The sequence below is a fragment of the Zonotrichia albicollis genome, chromosome Z (assembly GCF_047830755.1).
Source record: "Zonotrichia albicollis isolate bZonAlb1 chromosome Z, bZonAlb1.hap1, whole genome shotgun sequence".
Lineage (NCBI taxonomy): Eukaryota > Metazoa > Chordata > Aves > Passeriformes > Passerellidae > Zonotrichia > Zonotrichia albicollis.
In genome coordinates, this window is record NC_133860.1 from 56,810,699 (window position 1) to 56,833,366 (window position 22,668).

At 38.2% G+C, this 22,668-nt stretch overlaps 1 protein-coding gene across 4 annotated transcripts in view; it reads right to left on the minus strand.

The window, feature by feature from the left end:
• PTCH1 (patched 1) overlaps positions 1-22,668 on the minus strand; it is a 73,370-nt gene that overhangs the window by 22,750 nt on the left and 27,952 nt on the right. For 3 of the 4 annotated variants that reach the window (XR_012577995.1, XM_074532234.1, XM_014269045.3), the window contains exons 3-15: positions 20,946-21,135; positions 19,612-19,681; positions 19,408-19,499; positions 17,833-18,031; positions 17,066-17,187; positions 15,602-15,749; positions 14,572-14,703; positions 14,116-14,271; positions 13,413-13,511; positions 12,011-12,136; positions 4,411-4,529; positions 2,064-2,463; positions 1,258-1,567 (exon numbers count right to left, since the gene is read on the minus strand). Coding sequence is in view for 3 of the 4 variants with exons in the window: in XM_074532234.1 (XP_074388335.1) it covers positions 1,258-1,567; positions 2,064-2,463; positions 4,411-4,529; positions 12,011-12,136; positions 13,413-13,511; positions 14,116-14,271; positions 14,572-14,703; positions 15,602-15,749; positions 17,066-17,187; positions 17,833-18,031; positions 19,408-19,499; positions 19,612-19,681; positions 20,946-21,135 (2,163 nt within the window). In the remaining variant the exon portion in view is untranslated. The remainder of the gene's footprint in view (positions 1-1,257; positions 1,568-2,063; positions 2,464-4,410; positions 4,530-12,010; positions 12,137-13,412; positions 13,512-14,115; positions 14,272-14,571; positions 14,704-15,601; positions 15,750-17,065; positions 17,188-17,832; positions 18,032-19,407; positions 19,500-19,611; positions 19,682-20,945; positions 21,136-22,668) is intronic. The other variant, XM_074532233.1, reaches the window with a different exon arrangement.

Sequence of the window (22,668 nt, forward strand, 5' to 3'; positions counted from 1 at the left end):
AAAAATAACCACAAAAGAAAAAAAAAAGTAAACAGCAGCTTTAAGAGAATTTGGAAAAGCATGTAGAAGGACTGCTTAGAATTCTAGCAAGTATAGTAAGGTTCCAATCCAGCAAACATCTAGCTACGTTGAATTTTCTTCCCGCCAGTAATGCCATCCTTTACAGCTCAATATGCTTATGCGAGCAAAATATTTTAAATAAAGCTTCCAGTAAGTAGACTGCAATGAATGGATCCAATGTATTTAAAAAACATTAAAAATCCCCAAAGTTAATAGCTGAAATACTGCTTTGCATTATTCAGGAATGTATTAACACATGGGAAACCTCATTTTGTGTAGATTTGTCACTTACATGCATCTGCTTTCCTAATATTGTTCAATATATTTTCAGAAGGAATAAAATACATCAGATACTGACAGTTACTTATATGTTCTCTAAGAATCACAGGCTGCAGTGGTCATCTGTACACAATTAATTTTAAAATTTACAGAAATTTACAGTCTCACCAGGTCAGCACTTTTTTTTTTTTTTTTTTTTTTTGCAAACACTTCCTAGAAATTCTCCCAATAAAAAGATATAGATAGGACCACAGCAATCCTGGGCAGGGTATGTTGGCTGTTAAAGTATCTTCAATATTCAATTACTTGGTTTCAATATAATTATTATCATAGTACCTGAAAGGCCATGCCTTCTCTTGTTTTTCCCCACCCTGTTACACTTCAGCACAGAAAAGCAGCACCACAGAAAGGGTGAGTGTAGTTGATTAGAAACTCGGACTATGCAGTAAGTTCCTAGCCCAATAAAACACATGAGCCACACTGAGTTTTCTTCATGCCAGCAGTCCCAGTTGTAGCCAACAAGATCACTCAAGAGCTGAAAGTTAAGTCGGTGTCAGAATACATCATTGGGTAGGGATTTTTCATTCACTGATCTGAAAACACTCACCAAATATTTATTTACCCAAGACACAGGGCCATATTCGGCCATAATGCATAACGCCTCATCAATTGCTTACACATGACTGGCATGGATATAATCCCTTAAAGCTTCATAACTGTCTTACTAGGGAGTAAACTTAACACAAAGAAAACAAGTGACATAGAGTGGGACCACACATGGGTTCAAAGCAGCACCTAGGCATTCTCCCTACTGCTCAGAGCCTTTAACTGTGTGACTGAATTACAGCAATACCACTATGAACAACTGCTCTTTCTGAGCCAAACAAACTAGGGAAAGTTTCTGTAATGCTCTCTTACCTTGCAGCCAGTCTCGAAAGTAGTGCAACCACATTTTGGGGAGCTGCCTATCCTCTTCCAACAAAACATATGCCACGTTGCTGAAACTTCTGTGAAGTTCATAAAGTAACTGCTGGACATTTGGATAGTCTGCTTTCTGTGTCACAATATACATGTTGTAGAATGAAAAGTACTTGAACTGTGCAGCAATAAAGTCGTATTCTCGTGTTTCCCGTGGTACAATGTCTGTGAGATCTAGTCCATCTCTTACCCGGGTAGTTCCATAAAGGCTGAGCCCAAGTAAACCCAGAAAAAGAAAAATAACCACAATCTGCAACAGAGAACAGAGATGTATTTGGTTTTCGGCTTCTAAAGGAACTAACAATTCATAATGTCATATTACAGAGCCAAAGTCAAAATTAACATCCATCAGTACTTTCAAGCTTTTATTTTTCTGGTGCTTTTTCATGCATATACATACTACAAGACTAAAGTAATTTGTTCTTCCTTGAAGGGGCTCTGCATCATGGATGAGAAATTTCTATTGTAGTAAAGTTTGAAAGTGACATTAATTTCACTGTTCACAAGCTTATGTTACTCAAAGTCACCAGCACCTTCACTTATAACGTATATTTTAGGTATGTGTCCATACCACTTGCAAGATAAAACTTATTTTATAAGAAACCAGCTGTAAATTATTAAAAACTGTTATTTCACAAGAGCTGTATTTATTCCTTATATTTAAAACCATTGCTAGGATATTTTTTTAAAACTGGGCAAGGCAGAAATCTAATTTTGAAACCCAGGTAAATAGATCCCCCGATTACCTTAGCTTTTGGTTTTAGGAGGAATGGAGCATAATGCTTTTCTGCAAAAGATGAGAGTGTCCACTTTGCACAGGGTTGCTCAAGGCAATGTATACTGGAGTCTGAGAATTGGGAAAGCAAATCCCTCGTCGAGCTTGTGCTTTCTGGGCTCTGGCAGCTCAGGTTATCTTGTGTCACTGTCACTGGCTGCACAGATATTTCTGAGCGGGGCTCTGCTGTGGTGTAGTACACCTGCGTGTGAGGATCATATTCTGTGCGCAGCTGCACTGTGGACTGCATTGTAATCTGGGTTTCATGTGCAAAACTGTGGCTGCTGTACGGGGGTGGAGGACTGTAGCAGGTATTGTCATTTTCTGCATAAGCTTGAGGCTCAACCTGAATCACTCTGGTGACACACGGGCTGTAAGAGAAGAAAAAGCCATCTGATCGCATTGAGACAGATCCTTATTTTAATTGGGCTAGATAGGATAACATGCTTTCATCTGAGATTCTTTTCTACTTCTACCAGACAGTTTACACTAATTACGTGTACCACTTAGACATTAATTGCATTCTGTGCATTTAGGAAACATCTCTCAGCTATGGTTCATAGTGTAAGCTCCTGAGAATACGTGCTAATTTCTTGTCCTTCAGGAAGAAGGAAACAGCATCTGTCTGAAGACATTGACATGTACACACATCACTCCAATAATTACACATGCTCATCAGGTAGTTGTACAGTCTGAATGCACACTAAGTCTGTGAGTCTGCATCTCTATACCCACACTGAGAATTAAGATATTTAGAGGAAGAGGGAAATGCATGACATAGCTAGTTCTCGCGTTTAGAAGAAATGAAGTAACTGTTAAATGATATTTGAGCATTCTGGATAAGATCTCAGACTTTTGGGAGGCAGGTTGAAATGATTTGCCATATACTGACTGAATATTTTATAAATCAGGAAAATGTTACAGTATTAATTAAAGGATTAATTCCTAGAAAGGATGGGCCATATGAAGAGAAAAAACCACAGAAGTAATTGAAGTATTCCCTTTATTTTAGTCTATGCAAGACCCTAGCAGTTACCTAGTTTATATTAAAAAATGATAATTATCAGAGACAAGCCTATTCCTGTACATGAGAAACGACAAATGGACAATACTAAACAGTATCAAATATTTTTCATCAAGTGCACAAATCCTACAAAAATTAGACAGAATTCCTCTAATTTGCCTACCTAATCAAAGCAAGCTCTCACTAACTGCATTTCTTCAGATGCAAAAGGGCTGAATTCTGATCCACATTTGGTGCAGCTTTGGATGAGGGAATAAATGGAAGGTCTGAGTGTCCTGAATTCTTGAGAATCAGGGCTCCAACACCCTAATACATTCAGCTGTTCTCTGGAACTATGACTGAATAAGAAATAGCTTGGGATCCACTCCCTGTTTTAACCATTATCTCAGAGACAAATTTAGTAAAATGTTTTCTTCCTTTGACATTAAATATTAAACTATTGGGTCCTGGATGCATGTAAAGGGTTAAAATGTCCCAATGAAGATTCTCTACATCTTGGTTTTGATAGTATGAGTACATGTGTGGAAGTGTAGCTCATCCTCTTCATTGCAGTCAAAAGCAAAAACTAAGGTAGAAAAGATGTTTGGTTTCCAAGCAGTGGCTCCACCAACGACAGCAGACTCCTAACCCCCATTATAGGCTCAGAGTTGGCTGTGTATCAGGTGAGAGTGTGTTTGTACGTGCTTTAGAATGGCAGTATTACCATTCTGTATTACTACTGCACCCACAAAGGACACTTTATCAAGCATTATCCTGTAATGGTAGTGATTATTCCTTATAGTGCTATGAAAAACTCCCCTAAGGGGAAGTAATTTCACAGTTTATTTATTTAAGTTTAAAGGCATAAATGCATAAAATTTAACATATCATGATTTACTGTAAGTCAGGCTTCTCAGTATCCTGAGTTATGTACACCTTTCCAAGATTAGCTAATACTGGCACTGGACACCTTGCAGTAAGTCAAAACCTTCTAAAATACTTCAAGATATTCCTCAAGTGGGTCTTTCATCTGCTTTCAGAAAGTTGTTCTCCAACAGTCAAAATGAACATATATAGAAATGAAGGGAAAAGTGTGGGGGAAAGGGGATATGGGGGAAGAGAGGGAGACAGATATACTTCAGCTTTTCCCTTCAGGCAGGTAAAAAACAAGGTAGCAAATGTAAGCCAGTCACTAGCAATGAAATGGTAACAATAACATGCTGATCCCACTTTAGTGAAGAACTCCCACACTTGACAAGGAATGGATGCACTGATTGGTGACCACAGAGAGGACAAAGCTGCTGCTAACTCTCACCTTGTAAAACAGCAAAATATATCCAGTCTCCTGTCCTCCCGACGGTAAAGGTCCATGCTCAGGATAGCAGGAAAAATCAGCAGAACCATAGCAAAATTGAACACCACCACAACAGCTGCCTAGAGACAATCACAGGATAAGTAACGCTGCTAAACTTCATCTAGGGCATCAGCTTTACAAAGCATAAAAATCCCTTTCAATTCTCATCCCCATTTACCATTACAATCCATCTGATGCTTTCAAGCTTTTGCCTGAGCAAACTGAGAGATTATATTTTCCCATTTCATTATGGAAGGACTATTGTGATGAATTAATTTAATACTCAGCCTCGGATTATTATAACACATCTGTGCCTGGATACGTGGTGATTATTTTTAAAGAGGAAAAACAGCCTGTTGACTCAGTAATCATATTTTTACACAAAACTCTGACATATTTAGAGTCTCAAAGAAAATAAAATGGAAGATAACCTGAAACTAGAACTGAAGGTCTTACATTTATGGGATCTGAAGCAATTTAAGTATCACAATAATATTAAAGCATGTTATTAAATCAGAAAATTAGATCTCAGTAAATTTTAAAAAACTATCACCTTAGTGAAATATTGTGCACTTGATAGTCTTACTTAAAAGTTTAGCCAAGAAAGAGCAATATTTTGAGTTTATCAGGGATTATTTTTTAAGTACAATCAAAACTAAATCAACACCACACAGCAAATATATGTATTAATATGTCTGTGTTTAACAGAGCTTGATTTATAAGCCAGTCTACCAAAATGAGTCTTAAATTGGAACAAGAATACTTGATTTAATTTGTAAAGCAAGTATCACATAATGAAAAAAACAACCTCCCCGCCCACCCCCTTTCAAACCATACTCCAAACCCTTTCCCACACAGAGATTCCCAGAGAATTTCCATAAACATATGTGGCGCAGTATCTATCATTATTATTGATAGCATTTATTTGTAATGCAGAATTGTTAGGAGCCCTACCCATCACAAAGGGAAAGCTGGGCACTGGGAACTGGAAGAGGGTTGTAAGAGTAGGAGAAACACTGGGAAAAAAAAATTTCAGCCACCAACCAATGAAAAGAAAAAACCCTTTGAAAGCCTTATGTTTTACCCATTTGGTAAGCAGCAATCTCAATGCTAGCCCAGTTTCATATATATAGATAGACCAGCTATCTATATATAAACTGTCAAGTTCTTCCACCTGTGACTTCTGAAATAATGGCTACTTGGGTTAATACATTCTTAAAGAGCAGCAAAAGTTGGGCTACAAAAATGACCCAATATAAATGTGATGTCCTTTTTCCCAAAATAAATATATGGTTTCTTTTGATCTTGAGAGATCAGACCTCAAAACTGGCAGTACAAACAAATTTATCTGCAAAAATCAAAGTAATAACACTCTGAATGATTTTTACAGTTTTGAAATAGTCAGAATATAATAAAAAGCTTAGATATTGTTTTACTGTTCTTAAAATGACAGAATTGACTAGTTATGTAAATATTTTCTAGTAATTTCAATCATAAATAAAGTGCGTACAAAAGCTGGTTTTATTGCTGTTTCTTTTTCCTGACCTCCAGCCTGCTTGAAGTAAGATTTTAGTACTGCTGGTTGTCTGCAGACATGGCTACTAAAACAGAATTTACCTGGTACTTGAAGCCAAATTAGTATTTAGTCATCTTTGTGAGAAAAGATCCAATGATTATTTAATGATTTATAAATATTCACACAGAAAGGTATGCAAGGTCATAGCCAAGACTTTAAAACTTTAAAATCACTGAAGACTTTAAGTGATTTGCTTTTGATCTGTTCTAGAATTAATTCAATCTGTCAGAAAAACAAATGGCTGCTGTTGAAAGAAAGGTGTTTGTTGGACCTCGTTCTTACATTTGCTTTCTTTGCTGGTGCTAAACCAAAAAGAGGTTGAATCACCCATATAAAATGAATAATTAGTTGTGCCTAACTAAGATCTTGTATCAAGGATCAGCTAAGATTTACTGAGATTTGGAAAAAATAGTTGAGGTCTGAGTCAATAATTCTTACTCCTCTCAGCATGGCTGAAAAACTAACAGAAGTCCTCTGTTTCTGCTCTATAAGCTGCAAATACTTCATGCCATATCAGTTCCCTTTCTAGACCTCAACATCCTTGAATCACCAATATTATTGAATCTGAAAAGTAATACTTAACTGTGTGGTAGAGATGCCATTAAGGATAGGTATATTGACATTTGATTTTTTTAGGAAGCATCAAAACTAATCCAACAACACACAGTAAATCTGACTACTTACATCTCTTTTCAGAACAACTAGATTTTCCACTGTGCCATCCTAGTGCTGATGTACTAACTGCCCTGCAAGTAAGATATTTCAAAACAATCTCTGTTCTGATTTTAATTTTAATAGATTCCTAGTGCTTAATGTTGCATTACCTATATATTGCACGCTCTATCTCACCCACCCTAACTCAGTGTTACAAGGATTAGTTGTTCTCAGCTTTCACAACTGAGTTCTTGTACAAATTCTAATACATTGTCCCATCAAAGAAACCCCACCCTCTGACTTGATAAGGAGAGGAACGGATGAATTACTGAAGAGTGATTCAGTCCCTGCCCTGATGCATCTGCCACTGCTGCCCTCCCAATGCCGTTCATACACACAGTGCTGCAGAACAGGGAAGTACAAGCACTGAGGTTCTGACAGCAGCCACAATCTGTAAACACAACAAGGAACTGCGGCAGCTGAGCTTCCTGAGCACAGACAGCACCCAGGATTAGGATTTCTGAGAACAGGGCATCTTCTCTCGCAACTTTGGAGACCAAATGGGACAGAAAAAGGCCTCAGACCTTTTCCTTGGGAAATCAGTGAAAGTAAGATTAGCCTAGGAAGAATAAAATGGGACCTACTCAAGGGTGTAAAATGAAGGCATTCAGTGAAATGAGATCAGAGAGCAGTAAAAAAATTCCATTAATCAGGCAAAAATTATGTCGGTCACTTCCTGAGAAACATGCTACAGTTTTTGCATCTTTTCATAATGCACAGCTTAAAAATATTATTGCTGCTGCAACTGTTAACAGAGACAGAAGAATGGCAGTCTGTGCTGGAGGCAGCAAGGGAGCAGGGAGCCAAGCTGGTAGGTATGTGCTGGGGCCCCGCTGAAGTATGTGCTGCTATGTGCCATTCCTGGCAGCCCACCCAAGGAGACCGGGTGTGCTGTATAGCCAGAGGTGATAAACAGATGAGGAGGCCTGTCAGGAAAACTTCCACCCTACTGCTCTCTATCTGCAACTCCCTCCTGATATGGCACAGGCTCAGATCCTCGTCCCCTTCCCCCTTTTCCCTTAGGCTTTAATTCTGCTTGTTAAATTCTCATGTCAGGGGCAGGGAAAGGTAAATGGTGTGGATAAAGGTGGGGGACGAACCACTTCAGCAGAGTAAGATAATGGAAAGAGCTTAAAAGCATACTTTCTTTCCCTCCAGAAACCCACCACTGCCACCTGGTAATGGACTTCTGCATTTAGGGAAAAAACTTGTCATTCTTGTGGTGAGGGAAAAAGTAATTTCTAACACTCCTTGGGAAAAGTTCCACCTCTGCTCACTGGTGGATCCACACCACTCCTCTGCTGCTGGGGAAAGTAGTTTCTGATGTAAGACAGAAGAAGTTGATAAATTTTTTTACCTTATCTTTCCTGGGCAGAGCTTACGGTGTGACAGTCTCTGAACAGTCTGTCTTAGGAAATAATACAGCCCAGAGGTAGTTAGACTCCACCATGACTTCCTTCACTTATACTCAAAACAAAAGGCTGTTCGTAAGACATTCCTATTGCAAGCTTCAAAACTTTCAGTGGATTTCTCCAATAACCTCTTCCTTCACCACCATTTTAAGAAACAAAACACGTCTGAAATTCAGGAGCTACTCCTTTAGTGTCTTGAGCACTCTTAGAGATGATTCTTATGACTGAGTATTTAGGTCATATTCAGTGATCTCAAAGTCCTAAAACTGCTCAAAAAGGGGGCTAATAAGATTAACAAATTAAAAAAAAATAGAACAGGAAAAGAACTAAAACAGTCCCTACTTGTGCATGTAATTAACTTCAAAGATCTCACTTTCAAAAGAACGAAATTCCACTTTTTAAGTTTTGCAAAGAGCTAACCCTAGCAGACTCTTAAGACCCCATCAGACTCGCAGTGTTCAAGTTCCATAAAGTAAATAACCAGCTCAGAGGTATCAATGAACTGCTTTAACTGGCAGAATATGACAGAAGCTAAGACAGAAGAAGGCACTAATGTGCAAAACATGAGTTTCTAACTAGTTTATCTTACAGATGCAGGAAATTATTTATTCTCCCTCAGCAGCCAGGTTATTTTACCAATACTGGGCCTCAAAATTATGCAAAGGTCGACAATTACCTTGTAATGTCTTAAGAAAAGTGAATGAAGAGCAAAACAAGGTCAAGAGCAATCCTTCTTTTTCAAGCCCCTCTGTTAAAAATTCATTATCTAGATGAGAAGGTGGTAGTATCTGTGAAAAGTAAATGCAGCAGTATTTTATTGCTTTTTAAGTCTTGCTAGGAAACCATCAAAGACAGCAAGGACTTCTTGTTTAAACAAGTCTGAGTAAGAGGGAGAGAGAGGAAGGAGACTGTAAATAAAGAAATCCATAAAAAAATACAGACCACCCACCAAAACTGCCATGATTCTCTGATTCCAAGTACTGAGATCAAAGTATCACCTGATTTTGATTTTACCTTGTGAAGCTAGGCAAAGCAACTAGATGTTCCTTCCTAACAACAAAGGATTTCATTTTAGTGGCTGCTAACTTATAAGTGTATCAGTCATATATGCAGCTCTGACATCAATGAATATAAATTGCCCACTGCTCCTCCTTTGCACGTTTCACCTCTTATATACAGGGCTACTGTGTTCTAGCAAAGAGAAATTACCAAGTGAGAAAAGTTTGGGTAATTCAAACCCTAATTTCTGGACACTCATGTGGGTTCCTACACATAAATTCCGTATTAATCACTGCCTTATAAAAGATGTTGATGTTTTTATTCTGAATAATATCAACATGTTCATACAATAATACAGCATGTTGAAATCTCACTGGAAGCTTTTTGTTTGTCATTTTGCTATGCAGACTTTATTTTAAACTTTCAGTGACTCAGTCTGTAGCATGGCAATAGGCAAAAATAAATTACTTTAGGACAGGCATATGTAAGTTAGCTGATTATACTACCAATTACAGCTGTTGTCTCCACGTATGTTCCAAAGACAACCTGTCACATTGTGACATTGAGTGAAAACATGTAAAAAAAAAGAGCAAAATTTGATCAGATAGGAGAGAATTAATATCGGTGGATCACACTCAACAACTCAGCAATGAGATTACAACAAAATGGCAGATTTGTGTTGAATATTTCTTTATGAAATGCATTTAGGCTGATGCAACTTCTTTAGAGCAGGTACTACAGTCTGATGACCTCCAGTATCCTGTTAGCGGCTGAAGGTACCTGTCAAATATTTGAAACTGGGACACAGACTTTAGAGACATAAATAACTTCTTCGAGTGGAAGAAGTGATATACTACCAAAAGTATTTCATGTATAAAGTTTAGTCTTTACCATGCAAATGTCATGAGGATCAACAAAGCCAAGCACATGGTCCTGCACCTGCACTTGGGTTATGCTATCAGGTCAGGCTGGGGATGAACAGGAGAGCAGTCCTGCCCAGAAGGACTTGGGGTGCTGATGGGTGAGAGGCTGGACATGACCCAGCCATGGGCACTCCCAGCCCAGAGAGCCAAACGTGTCCTGGGCTGCATCCAGAGCAGCGTGGGCAGCAGGGCAGGGAGGGGATTCTGCCCCTCTGCTCTGCTCTGGGAGAGCCCACCTGGAACCTGCATCCAGCTCTGGGCTCCCAGCACAGGACATGGGAGCACAGCACAGCACAGGAAGGACATGGACCCACTGGAGTGAGTCCAGAGAAGTGTCACAAAGGTGATTTGAGGGATTTAACATCTCTCATGTGATAAAAGGCTGAGAGAATTTGGATTACTCAGCCTGAAGAAGAGAAGTTTCTGAAGGGACCTTACAGAAGCCTCTCAGTACCAAAAGGGGGGCTACAGAAGGTTGGAGTGGGGCTTTTCACAAGGGGTAGGGACAAAACAAGAGGAATGACTTTAAACTGAAAGAGGGTAAATTTCAATTAGATATAAGAAAGAAGTGGTTTTTAAAAATTTGGGTAGGAAAACACTGGAACAAGTTGCCCAGAGAAATCTAGTTAAAGATGTCTCAGCTCAGGGTGTAGGGGACAGGGTTGGGCTAGATGACCTTCAAAAAGTCTGTTACAACTCAAGCTATTCTGTGATTCTATAAAATAAAACATATGATCATATGATCAGTAAGAAGAGACATCTAGGTTTTGGCAAATCAGCAGAGCTAAACACTGCTTACTATTCAAGGCTAAACATCTAGGTTTAGTTGCCACAGGCATCTGCTAAATGATAAAGAAAACCAATGAGGCCGGTACATTCTCTATTATTCTCTATCAAATTGCCTATTGAGAAGGAAAAGTAAACAAATTATTAATGCTTCAGGTTTTAGCTTTTGTGTTTTTCATATTCTGTATTATTAGTAACATAACTGCAATCACAAGCAGTTCACCATTTTACAGTTTAATGCAGGCATACTTAAATCTCTGAGAACAGCAATAACTGCCACATGTATTAGGAAAAATTGCAGCCTGCTTCCTCTGGGTAGCCAAGGCCTCAATGAGAATAAAAATCAATGGAGAACCAGGCCAGAGAAGAAGAAAAATAACTATTGAAATAGTACAGCGCTATAAATTGCTAGTGTCAGGGGAAAAACTTCCAAATCTTTCTTCAGTCTTCACTTTTAGAAGAAATCCTTCTCCAATATCATAAATATTTCATGTTTATGAAGGTACATTATCACAAACAAATACAAGAAGACAGAGGAAGGCAGGGCAAGCAATGCATGGTTCAGCACATAAAATTCACATTTTCTTTGTACCCATCTGGAACACAATTATTAAGCTTTCTCCAAGTTTGCTAAAATTACTGTAAGGCAGTAAAAAGTGCTACAGCAATTATTAAAATTACAAATTCATATGTACTGCTGCAATTGCACTAGTAGTTTTGAAGAGCAGCAAACTGGACAAACATGAATGAAAGGATTAAATTGCTGCTGAGAAACAGTACAGTACACACTACACTACGGCCTACTCCTCTTGACTTTAGAACACAAATCCCTCTGGGAACTTGTTTCTTCTTAGTTACATATAGCTTGGGTTCTGCATTCAACCCAGCTGTGGTGGGCCAGAGTATTCTTTCACCTGCTAGCAGGATGTGAGAGACTCTGCGGATGAGAAAAGGGAGCAGGAGAATGGAGAGCAGACAGCAGCTGTTACTGCCTGGGTCTGTGGTACTGCTGCAGTGAGTTGTGGCTCAGTGAACCACAGGAGCACCAAAATCAGGCTTCAGTGCTACCACCAAGTACGATTATCACACTTCCACAGGGCATCAGAGCTAACAATGGGTAGCTTACTTGGATATAAAGGTTATAAACTTACTTGGAGTGAAAATGCTCTTAAAGCTGGAATAGGAATTAAGGCAGCCATAAAGAAAGCAGTAACATTGCTGATAGATGTAAGGGCTACACTTGCTCCTGTTCGCTTCAGACATTCACCTGTTCTGTCCTGCAAAACAAAGGATGCATCTTAAAAGTCAGGCGAATAAGCTGATGTCCTGCAAATGATGGGGTCATCCTACAGATGTAACAAAGTACCAGTGATAAATTATCACAATTAAATTCTGAATATAAATTCAGGGTATGTGAGAAAACTACATAGCAAGTTTACTGTTTGGTAGGAACACAGATGAATTGCTCAAGTTTTTGAGGGCAGAAAACATGACTAGAATTGATTCTAGCTTCAGAACACAAAACTAAATGGATGCTGACAATATATCAAATACATCTGCTGTTGAGAAGGATTTAATTTTTACCAGTAGAATCACTTAGTGTTCTCGTTTTTCAGACAAAATAAGCATCTATTAACAGCAGAGAGGCATAACATAGCCACACATCTTGAAAAAATATGTCACAAAACAAACAAAACAAACAAAATAACTCCACCAAGTCTAGGGACCACACACAAAACCCACCAAGAAATCAAGATAAACACATGACCCTTTCCTAACCCAATAGGCTATTATGAAGCAGACAGAGGTTATCGAGTGAGGTTGCACTACCTGCATACAAAACCAGCTGGAGAAAGCACATGGAAGACTGCTCATACAAAACAAAATTAGCAAATATGCACTAGTTTTAAATGGAATGTACTTGGGATGTGAAAATTTGGACTGAGACTAAAAATATTAATAAAGGTAAAGGATCATAAAAGTGATGATGCCTTAGATTTCCTGTCAGTTATATGTTACGCTTTGAAATGTCATGGTCAATAACAAACTTCAGAAAATAAAAACAAGCGAAAAATACAGAAAATAACTCAATTTTAGGGCCATAAAAAAAAGTAAAGGTAACTGTCTTCCCTCTCTTTCCTCCTTATCTCTTCTATTTATGTGTTCTTTTATTACAATCATTTTATCATCTCATTATCAAGACTCCTATTTGAGTTTGTTCCTAGATTTGCATTAATTTTCACTGAAATTTTTGGCAGAATTTGGATTATGGAAGTTTGTCTTTATATAACAGTTTATAAATTTAAATTTCAAGATTAAATAAACCTAAGACACTAAAAAAAAAAGGAAATAAGAATATCAACATTCAAAAATTGCCCTAGGACCACATGTATTGCTATAATTTCGTATTTGGACAGAAATACGAATTTCTAAACCCTAGGAAAAGTATTAAAAAAACCCCAACAACTCCACTGATTAATTCTGGATATGAGTATCTGTTCCTATATGAAACTTTTTGTTTTATTTTCCTGCAAATCTCCATTTTGTCATTACCTCAAATGGAATTCTCTTATTCTGTCCTGTTTCACTAAATGCATGTGCCAGAAGGAAAACATCATCTACACCAACTCCAAGAGCAAGAAAAGGCAAAACCTTGGGAAAGAAACAAAACAAAACCCAAATAGAATGTGTTATGATCTGCCACGCAGCTAGCCATTAAATGGCTAATTATAGCAACTTTTACATTACACTCTACACAAATCCAAGGGTAAAATGAAAATGGAAATGATGCAATACAGGTATTAACTTTTATTCTGGAATGTAGCTGAGGAATTTAAAATATACCATAAACAGGCACAAATTCTCACCAGAAGTAATTTAAGTTTCAGATAGACAAATATCTGATAATAATTCAAGTTACATTCTAAATATTTTCAGAATTTGAACATCCTGGTATATTCAGATGTAAAAAAAAATCTGCAGCTCCTTAGATACTTAGGATGCCTCCACTTGTACTGGGACACAGAAAAACCTAACAAGAATTATACAGATTACATAACACCTGTTTTTTCTTCAGTATCACTTGTCAGCATGATAATTTAATTTACCACAGCATAAACTGTGAAATAGGAAAACAGTAAAGTAAAAATTTAGAGACAAAATATTTTTTCAGTACTTTACTTCTCAAAGATTGACTTGTGTTCATTCATTAACAGAGTACTTGCAATTTAACAGCAGACTTGTGTCTTCTAAATACCTGAGTTGTGGCAGCATTAAAGGAAATTCCGATCAACGAGCACAGGCCCAATCCTGCAGCCACAGAGAGTGCAACCAACAAGACTCCTGCCAGCCCCACAGCACCCTGAGACTTGGCACAGTCCCACCGCAGCATCGTCAAACAGGCATAGGCAAGCTAAGGAGAGGAGGCAGGGAGGGGAATTTGGGGGGAAAAAAACCAAAACATTAGAATGGATCCTCATCTATCAGCTGTCTCTCCCCATCCACCTACAGATCCTTACACAATTTTTAATCAGAATAGACATGTCACAAAGGTTACAAAGTGGAACAGGTGAGAAGCCTGAGGTAAAGTTTACAAACTGTAGGTTTTACTTTAAATATTTGTAAAATACTCGACTACAAACTGGTAACAAGAAAGTATATTTTTAAGCCTTGCTCTACTACCAAAGAAAATTAAAAAGATTTATTTTATTACCATTAGTAAGTAGCCACTAGCTACTCGGATAGCACTGACATCAGAAAATGACTTCAAGATGTCATCCAGGGTGGTCGTAGTGAAGGAAAGCACCTTCTGAGTAGAATTTTGTGCAACACTTTGATGAACAACCTATGAAAAGAAAAATAAAACTTTGTGTGAATAAAGAATTTCTTTGTTTTATTTTAGTCATTTAGTCAAAAAAAGTCATTACCATCTTCTACAGCACACATCTGAAATCAAATCTTTTTTGCCTGAATGTTCCTGCTATAAAGCCCATGCTCTACACAGACATTACGCTGATGCGATAAAACACTGATGGTGTTTCCTGATTTTTTTCTGGCAAGCTGCTGATTATGAGACAGAATTTGAGCACCTTCAGGAAAGCCTACTGCATGCCCAGCTCATTACAAATACTTAACTTGAACCCCTTCCTGTAACTCCACAACAGAGTACCAGTTCTGCACTTAACCCAGGCCAGCCATGTCTCTGCCCCTCCCTGCCTGGCCATTTGCAGAGGTCAGGAGGAGTGCAGTGGAGGGCAGGGTTTGGGACACAGAGGGCAGGCCTTTTCACACAGCCTCCTCACCTGGGCTGCTGTTGAGGGAGCAGCCCATGGGTGGCTAATATTTTCCAGACACCTTTAGAATAATCGCCAACCAAAAGCTTTTAAATTCCAGCTAGCGCTTTGGTTTCTTCTCAGCCCCACCTAAACAAAAGTGTCCCAGGCAGCAAAAAGTAAAACCTTCATGGCTTCTCATACAGGAATAGCCAAGCAGCTTCTTACTGGAAAAAAACAAAAACAAAAACAAACAAACAAACCAAAACACCCCAAACCAAAAAAAAAAAAAAAAAAAAAAGAAAAAAACCAAACCAAAAAAACAACCAACCACCAAAAGAACTCTTAAAAACAGGGAGGTAATGACTCAGTTCTGTTTTAAGCATATTCCTTAAGGAAATACTATAAAAAGCAGGCAGTGAACCTTAGTAGGACTTTATAGTATAGAATCTAAGTTATTTTCAATTTTACCTCAACATACATCCTCTGCCAGGCTTCCAAAATTGCTGCTGCTTTGTCCTCGTTCCAGTTGATATGTGAAACATATTCATACCCCTTGAAATGTTCATACATTTGCTTAGGGGTCATTAATTGAAACATGGTTTGTAAAGCCTGGGCACTGTGACAAGGAGGGAAGAGAGAGGAGAAATAGGCATAAACTGAGAATTCTCAGGAAAATATTTTCATGGCATGAAGTGCCAATGCAATTCTAACAGGAGCTTGCTTGAGTTCTTGACTTTATAGGGCACATGCTTGCATTAAAATTGAACAGAATATAATTATTCTACTGTGTATCTAGTGCAGTTGTACTGCTATTGAGGCTAAATCTGTTTTCACTAAAGTTAATAAGAGTTTTGACATTATTTTCAGTAGGATTAATTTCAGGAAAAAAGAATATAACCCTACAAATCTGTTCTTAAGTTCATGCTTGATAAGACAGATTGCTGTGAGGATGCCACAGGAACAGTTGTTTCTATGAAGTCTTGTAAATGCTGGCAAAATGTCATTTGAGACCTTGGTCTTTTTACCCCTTGGAGAGAAGTAGATTAAACTCCTCATGCCTAATAAACTGTGGGGAATACACAAAGGCAATCCACCCTCAATTTCCACAATAGGCAATTCCATCCAACAATTTCAGAAGCTCTTATTGATTAATAAGAAGGAACCATTAGTTAGTAAGAGAAGGAACCTTTTTCTCTTTCTATGGAAATGCCTTACTTGGCTCTTTCATGAGAGAATTATCAATATGTTATGTGAAGCTAAAAAGGTTAAAAGTTCTCTGGAAAAAATTATGCTTCATGTTGTTAAGTATGGCCTGAATTTTTCAGAACAGTAAATCACACAGTTTCATTCCCCCACTAAAGTGCAGTGTTCTATGTCTTCATTCAGAAGTCTAAAACAAAGGGTTTGAGTTTGTGTTACTACTCAAAGTTGTATTAACAACACAGGGACATGAAAATAGACTATTCTCTGTATTGACCCTGAATAAAACATTCAGTGAATATTTTGGAATTCTGAGAGAAGTCAAAGGAGTTAGTACATTACTCATTACATTACTCATTACTCATTACATTATTTTCCTTCCTTTTTCCTTTGATCATATTTCAAAATGTGATCAAAGGTGTTCAGTGCTTTACAGACTGATCAATGCTTTATACATACATTCTAAACAACAAAGCTGTCAGTAAAAAGCTTTCTTTCTGACTGACATACACCATCATTCTAAGATGAGAAGCAGGAACTGATGACACCACTTTACATTGAAACAACAGCCAAAGCACTCTTTTAAATTCTTCTCTCTTGAAACGTGTCACCCTGAAGTGAAATTTATAATACATGTGAAGGACAATAGAGTTTGCATCATCCTCCTACCGTGGCCCAAAAAATGAACCATAACCAATTAAAACTGACATTTTCTTTAAATATTTTTTTTACCTGACAAGTTTACCAGAACTGTTCTTGACTGTACCACCTATAATCAGCTCCTCCTGCCAATGCATGTATTTTCTTGATAGTCCATAGCATCCACCACTCAAAACAAGGGCTACATCAAGAGGCTAGAAAAAGTTACAAAGAAGCAGTTAATAGGTTTCATAACTTTATAAATTCATACCTTAATTCAGCACTCAGTGAACTAGAATCATGGATGTTAAAGACCATCTGGGTAGTCTACTAGAAAAAGGCATTCAACAAATCAAGCTAAGAAAACACCCAGGTGCTTGTAGATCAGATGGCAATTTCTCCAAAGTCTAACGTGCCTGATAAAGGGATATATAAATTCAAGCCTTATGTCTTTGAATTCATCACAAAAAATCAACAAAATTGGAGCTACTTGAGGAAAGACTTTTCTGCATGGCATGGGGGTGCAGCAGCAGCAGCTGTGTTCCAGCAGTGGCTATTGTCTGTCTGAGGCACCAGTTTGCTGAAATGCCACATCACTGCAGTGCCACAGCAACAGCTGACAACTGTACTTTCACTCTGAATGTACAGGATTAAGCATTGCATCATACAAGGAGGCAAAATCCATGACAGTGAGCTAACAGTGGTAGTAGGAACAGAAAAATGACATCATGCAAGAGTACAAGCCATATACTGCTTGGAAGAAAATGGCACTTTCTTCTAGTCTGTTTGACCTTCCCCCCCCAACCTTCCCCACCCCCAGCCTCCCTTGAAAAGACATGCACAAGGACAAGCAAACTTACTTTGGTGGAATTTTTATTGGGAGCTGTGATTGGGCAATCGGGATCAGCAGGATTCAGGCAGGGTCGATCCATATAACCATGACCAACCTCTGCTTTATTCAGCATTTCTTCCCAGCTCTCCACTTGGTAGTTTATTTTCTTTAACTCTTCCAAGAATTCTAAAGGGTCAAAGTTGATCCACTGCAAAGGAGGCTTCCCTCTGCAAGAGCAACCAGAAGAGAAAGACACATAGAAAAAAGACAAAAGAAGTTCTGAAATAAACATACTTTAAAATTCACGTTTGAACAAATAACTGAGTTATTTTCTGCTACAAGTTAAAACCTTTTCTGGTAAAGCTGTTTCGTGAAATGTAAGGCATGCTTTAATTAGATTTGTTTATGTACTTTCCTTAAAGCCCAGTTATAATTTGAACAAAAAAAGTACTCTGTTCTTGTAAAACTAGTTAAAAATACTTTCACTTACAAACAAAGCAAAACAAATTATCAAGAACCTAAATAACAAAAAAGCAGCCAACTGCTGCTTCAAAGAATTAGGGGGAGGGGAAAGGGACAGAAGAGAGGGGACTGAGGAAAGAAAGCCTTTCTCATAGTATCAGATTACTTCTTGCTAGTCTAATAATCATCTTGCAAATGTAATCAATCAATATAACTGATCTTTGTTTATCTGTAACAATACTGTGGTCCTTCAAATGCCCTGGCAGCTTGACTATCAACCATCAAGCCTTCCTGCTACCATGGCTGTCACCACTATCACTGTCACGTCTCCCACCCCCCACTTCTGAATTTGTGATGTTGACAGACCAGAAAGGCTTTTGACTGCCTTATTCTGTGGTTCAAACCACACTGTATCTGCTTAACCAGGCTTAAGTCATTATTCTGAATCTCCCAACCAGAAAACACAAACCCCCTTATTTCCCCATCTAAAACTGTATACTAAAGGTTAGGAGATGGCCATTGCAAATTGCTTTTGCAGAGACATGCAAACCAGGACAGAAACAATAACTCAAATGCTAACTCTTGCATAATTAACAGAAAATGCCTGCACAGATTAACAATTAGCTCTTTAAAGAACTCAGGGCATCTAATATCACACTCGTAAACTGTGAGAAACCATCTATAAAAGATACTATATGGTTTCTTTACTGGTCTCTGAAGCAAAGGATTTGTTCTTTACTCTTCAGAAAGGCTTGGAAATTAACCCAAGACATTTTCTTAGGTCTAAAATTCCCAGCCAACCAATGTTTTTGTATTTTATGGGGAAAAAAAAATCCACCAGAAACAACTTTGTTCCAGGGATAAAAAAAAAGGTAAAGCATAAAGTTCTTAAAACTCCAACTCAGAATTTACATTTTGATTTGCATGCTAGCAGCACAGGAAAAATAAAAGAGGATTTAAATTGAGGTAAACCTTGTGTTAAATGAAAAAATATGCGTATTTTTAATGCAGATACACTACACATTTTATTTTCCTGTTAAAACATAATCTGAATAAACAATGGAAATGAAACTGAAGCACTGTACACAGTTATACAATTTGAAACATTCAGACCAGAAAGTTACAAAAAACACATGCTTACAATAGATAGGCAGTTCCTGACTGTAGCTTTGCTCCCTCCCAGAAGCAGTCCAAAGGAGTGATAATTAAGCAAGGATAAAGATATTCTATGATCTGTCAAAATCAGAAAGAGGAAAAACACAGTCACACAAGAATATAATCAATGCACCACAAGCTGAATCATGAAAATACACAAACCTTGTAATTAAATGCCTGCTACACATACCTGGTCCATGTAACCTGCTTCAGTGATGAGTTCTCCTGATTTGTAACACAAATGTTCCAATTTCCACTGTCTGTAAGAAACGTGAAGGACAAATATTTTCTTCTTGCACAATTACTGAGAAGTAATTTTGAAAATATAACAGACATTTAAAACTGTGACTCACATACACACACTGGGCTCAAGCAGCAAATCATTGAGTAAGGCAAATGTTATTAAAAAGAGATATATTAAACCTCACCCAAAAAAAAGCGCCTTTATTCAGTTGTTTCCCTATTCTCTGTAAAACTCATTCAAAATAAGGAGGGAGGTGCTTTTGTACATACAGGATAGTCAACATGTGTTCATGGGACAAAAATACATCTTGTATTTTTGTCAGTCTCATTTATATGAGACTGCTTGTGACTTAAGGTATCACTTGATGACACCAGTAAGAGAAAAGCCACCTCCAGCTCAGAGGACTCAAATATAGTCAGCGGACCAACACATGCAGAAGCAAATGAACCATTAAGATTCCAGCCTTCTTATTTCAGTTGTATTACAACTTCCACTACCATGGCTTCTAATGACTTAGGGCAGAAGCTGCATAAAAGATAATTGGAGCCTTAGCAGCAGCTCATGGAGGAACCAGCTGGGTGTGCTGAAAAGATCTGCTGAAAGACAGGGAGCTTTGTGCCTCACAGGCAGGACTCCTAGGCACATCACTGTGTAAGTAGTAACCCTGGCAGAACCATTTTTCAGGGAGACATCCTAGCCCTGTGCTGGTACCTTCCTGAGGTGCACCTTTATTATTTTTCTGTGGGACAACACAGAACTGCCAACCATCAGTATGCGGCCACAGACACTCTTTAAGGCACAGTCTGTTGTCTGTGTTATTAAACAGCTCTTATTCCACCTGCTGACATTTCTACCACATCTGCATTTCCCTTTATAGCCAAACTATTGGAAGAACACTAGCCTCTGCCACTGTTCACAGCCATTATGTACCTCATTATGACATTAGCAAGTGAATTCAACTCTAGTATGGAAGGATTTTCAATGTTAGGAATCCTATCCATAAGGTTCTACATTTAAGATCACAGACATTATACCTTTACCTAAAGAAATGTCACATGCTGTGGCATGCCTCACGTAACACCACTTACTTGTTAAATGCCAATTTATCACAGCTATCATGCCACAGTGACAAGCTATCAGAAACCAGTGACACTCGAATCAAAACACAGCCCCAAGGGAAAGGCTCAGAAGTGCCAACTATTTAAAAACATATTAAGGAAAGCACGCATCCATTTTCAGCTACCACATATGATCAAGAAAATTTGTGATTTTCCCCTCACCTGTTGTACATATAGACATGTACTCTGCTGGCCTGAAGTGCAGACTCAAGGTGCTGTCGGAGTGCTTCTGTTGTTAGTACATTAGCACCATCTTCCTGTGGAGTCTGGATCATGAGCTGGGGGTTGAACATGGCCTCTTCTCCAATCTTCTGCCGTGTGTAATTTAACTCCTGACTCACTCGTCCACCAACTGATGGATAAATATTAAGGACTCTGTATTAGCCAATACCTGCTTATTCTGCATTCTCTTGATGAACACACTCTAGTCAGAAAACTGATTGTGTGCAGGGCCTATTCTTTCTCAATCTGATCACTGTGTAACTCTAAAACTAAGAACAACTTTTAGTATATCTGAAAAAAGCCCCACATTCCTCATTACAATACCTTTACTGCTACTGTACTGAAACACTAATGCATAAACTGGAGCCTCTGTTTTTTCTATATTATAACCAATATCCCAAGTGTAAAAATTAGAGAAGAGGAAGAAAAAAGGAAAAACTTTACCTGGCAGACCAGAAGAAATACTATGCTACAATTTCTTATACTTGTATGTAGTCTACGCCAAAAGCACATTTCAAGACAATGGCTTTAATTTACACTCTTCTACTAAATAACTTGGCAAAGATAGAAGGCAAATGTTCCTCTTAGGTATTTTTAAAAAAATTGAGAAGGTAAAGAGTAAGCAAGAAGAAGTATTCCTTTCAGCTTTAAATAAAAAAAGAAAAAATGTCAGGTTCATATGAAGAGATGCAGTTTGAGTGTAGCAGAAAGGTCTGTCTACAGTAATTTACCCCAGTGGCCCACTACCTGGCTTAACATGCTGTGATGCAGGAGATTGCTCATATGCAACATCTGTTTCTAAACCCACATGAGCCAAACAGCGTGCTCCATATTAAAACATGGTGGGGAAAAAAAAGAAAAAAAAAAAACGAGGCAGAGGGAGATTGCAGAGTCGACAGGCTCTAGATGGAGCTAGACACAATTTGCCTCGCCAGAAAACACTGCATAAGAATGGAAAACTGTCTTCCCTTTTACAAAAACCCCAGCCAGGGAGAGTTCATATACTTCATATAACCTCCCCCATAGTCTCTCTAGCCAAGGTATGTGGGAGGCAACGTCAATTAATTCAGCCTATTAGCTGAATCAAGACCACATCCAGATGAGGAGGACAAGAATGTAAATCCAAGCTACAGATCTGGTCTAATTTGTTACATTTTTCTCAGTCCTAGCAAGCTTGACACTGGCTATCTGAATTACTGCCAAAGTTTAGCTTGCAACAGTGTGAACAGAAATTAAGCACATATATTTATTTCTTCCTAGGTCATATAACAAAAGACTGATCCACAACCAGTTGGCAGAGTGAGAGATGAGATTCCTGAGCCTAAGCAGGGACATACTTTTTCAATCACTTGGGCCCTCAACCCACCCGTAACACCCCTGGGGCTAAAACGACCACCAGGCAAGAAGCTGGGCCCCTGCATGCATAAAGCTGTCAGAATGAGACCCTCAACAATTAAACCATACAGACATTCTGGCACGAAGCATTGCTTAATTTCTTGTTCAAGAATTCTTTGAAGAAATAAGTGTTTCCACAACACACCCAATTTTTTTTCAGCCTGTCACATGTGGGATTACCTCCTTTATACCAGGGAACAGAGACTAGCTCACAGTACGCAAAACAAAACAAAACAAATCAAAGTACAATCTTTTACCTAGAATCCCT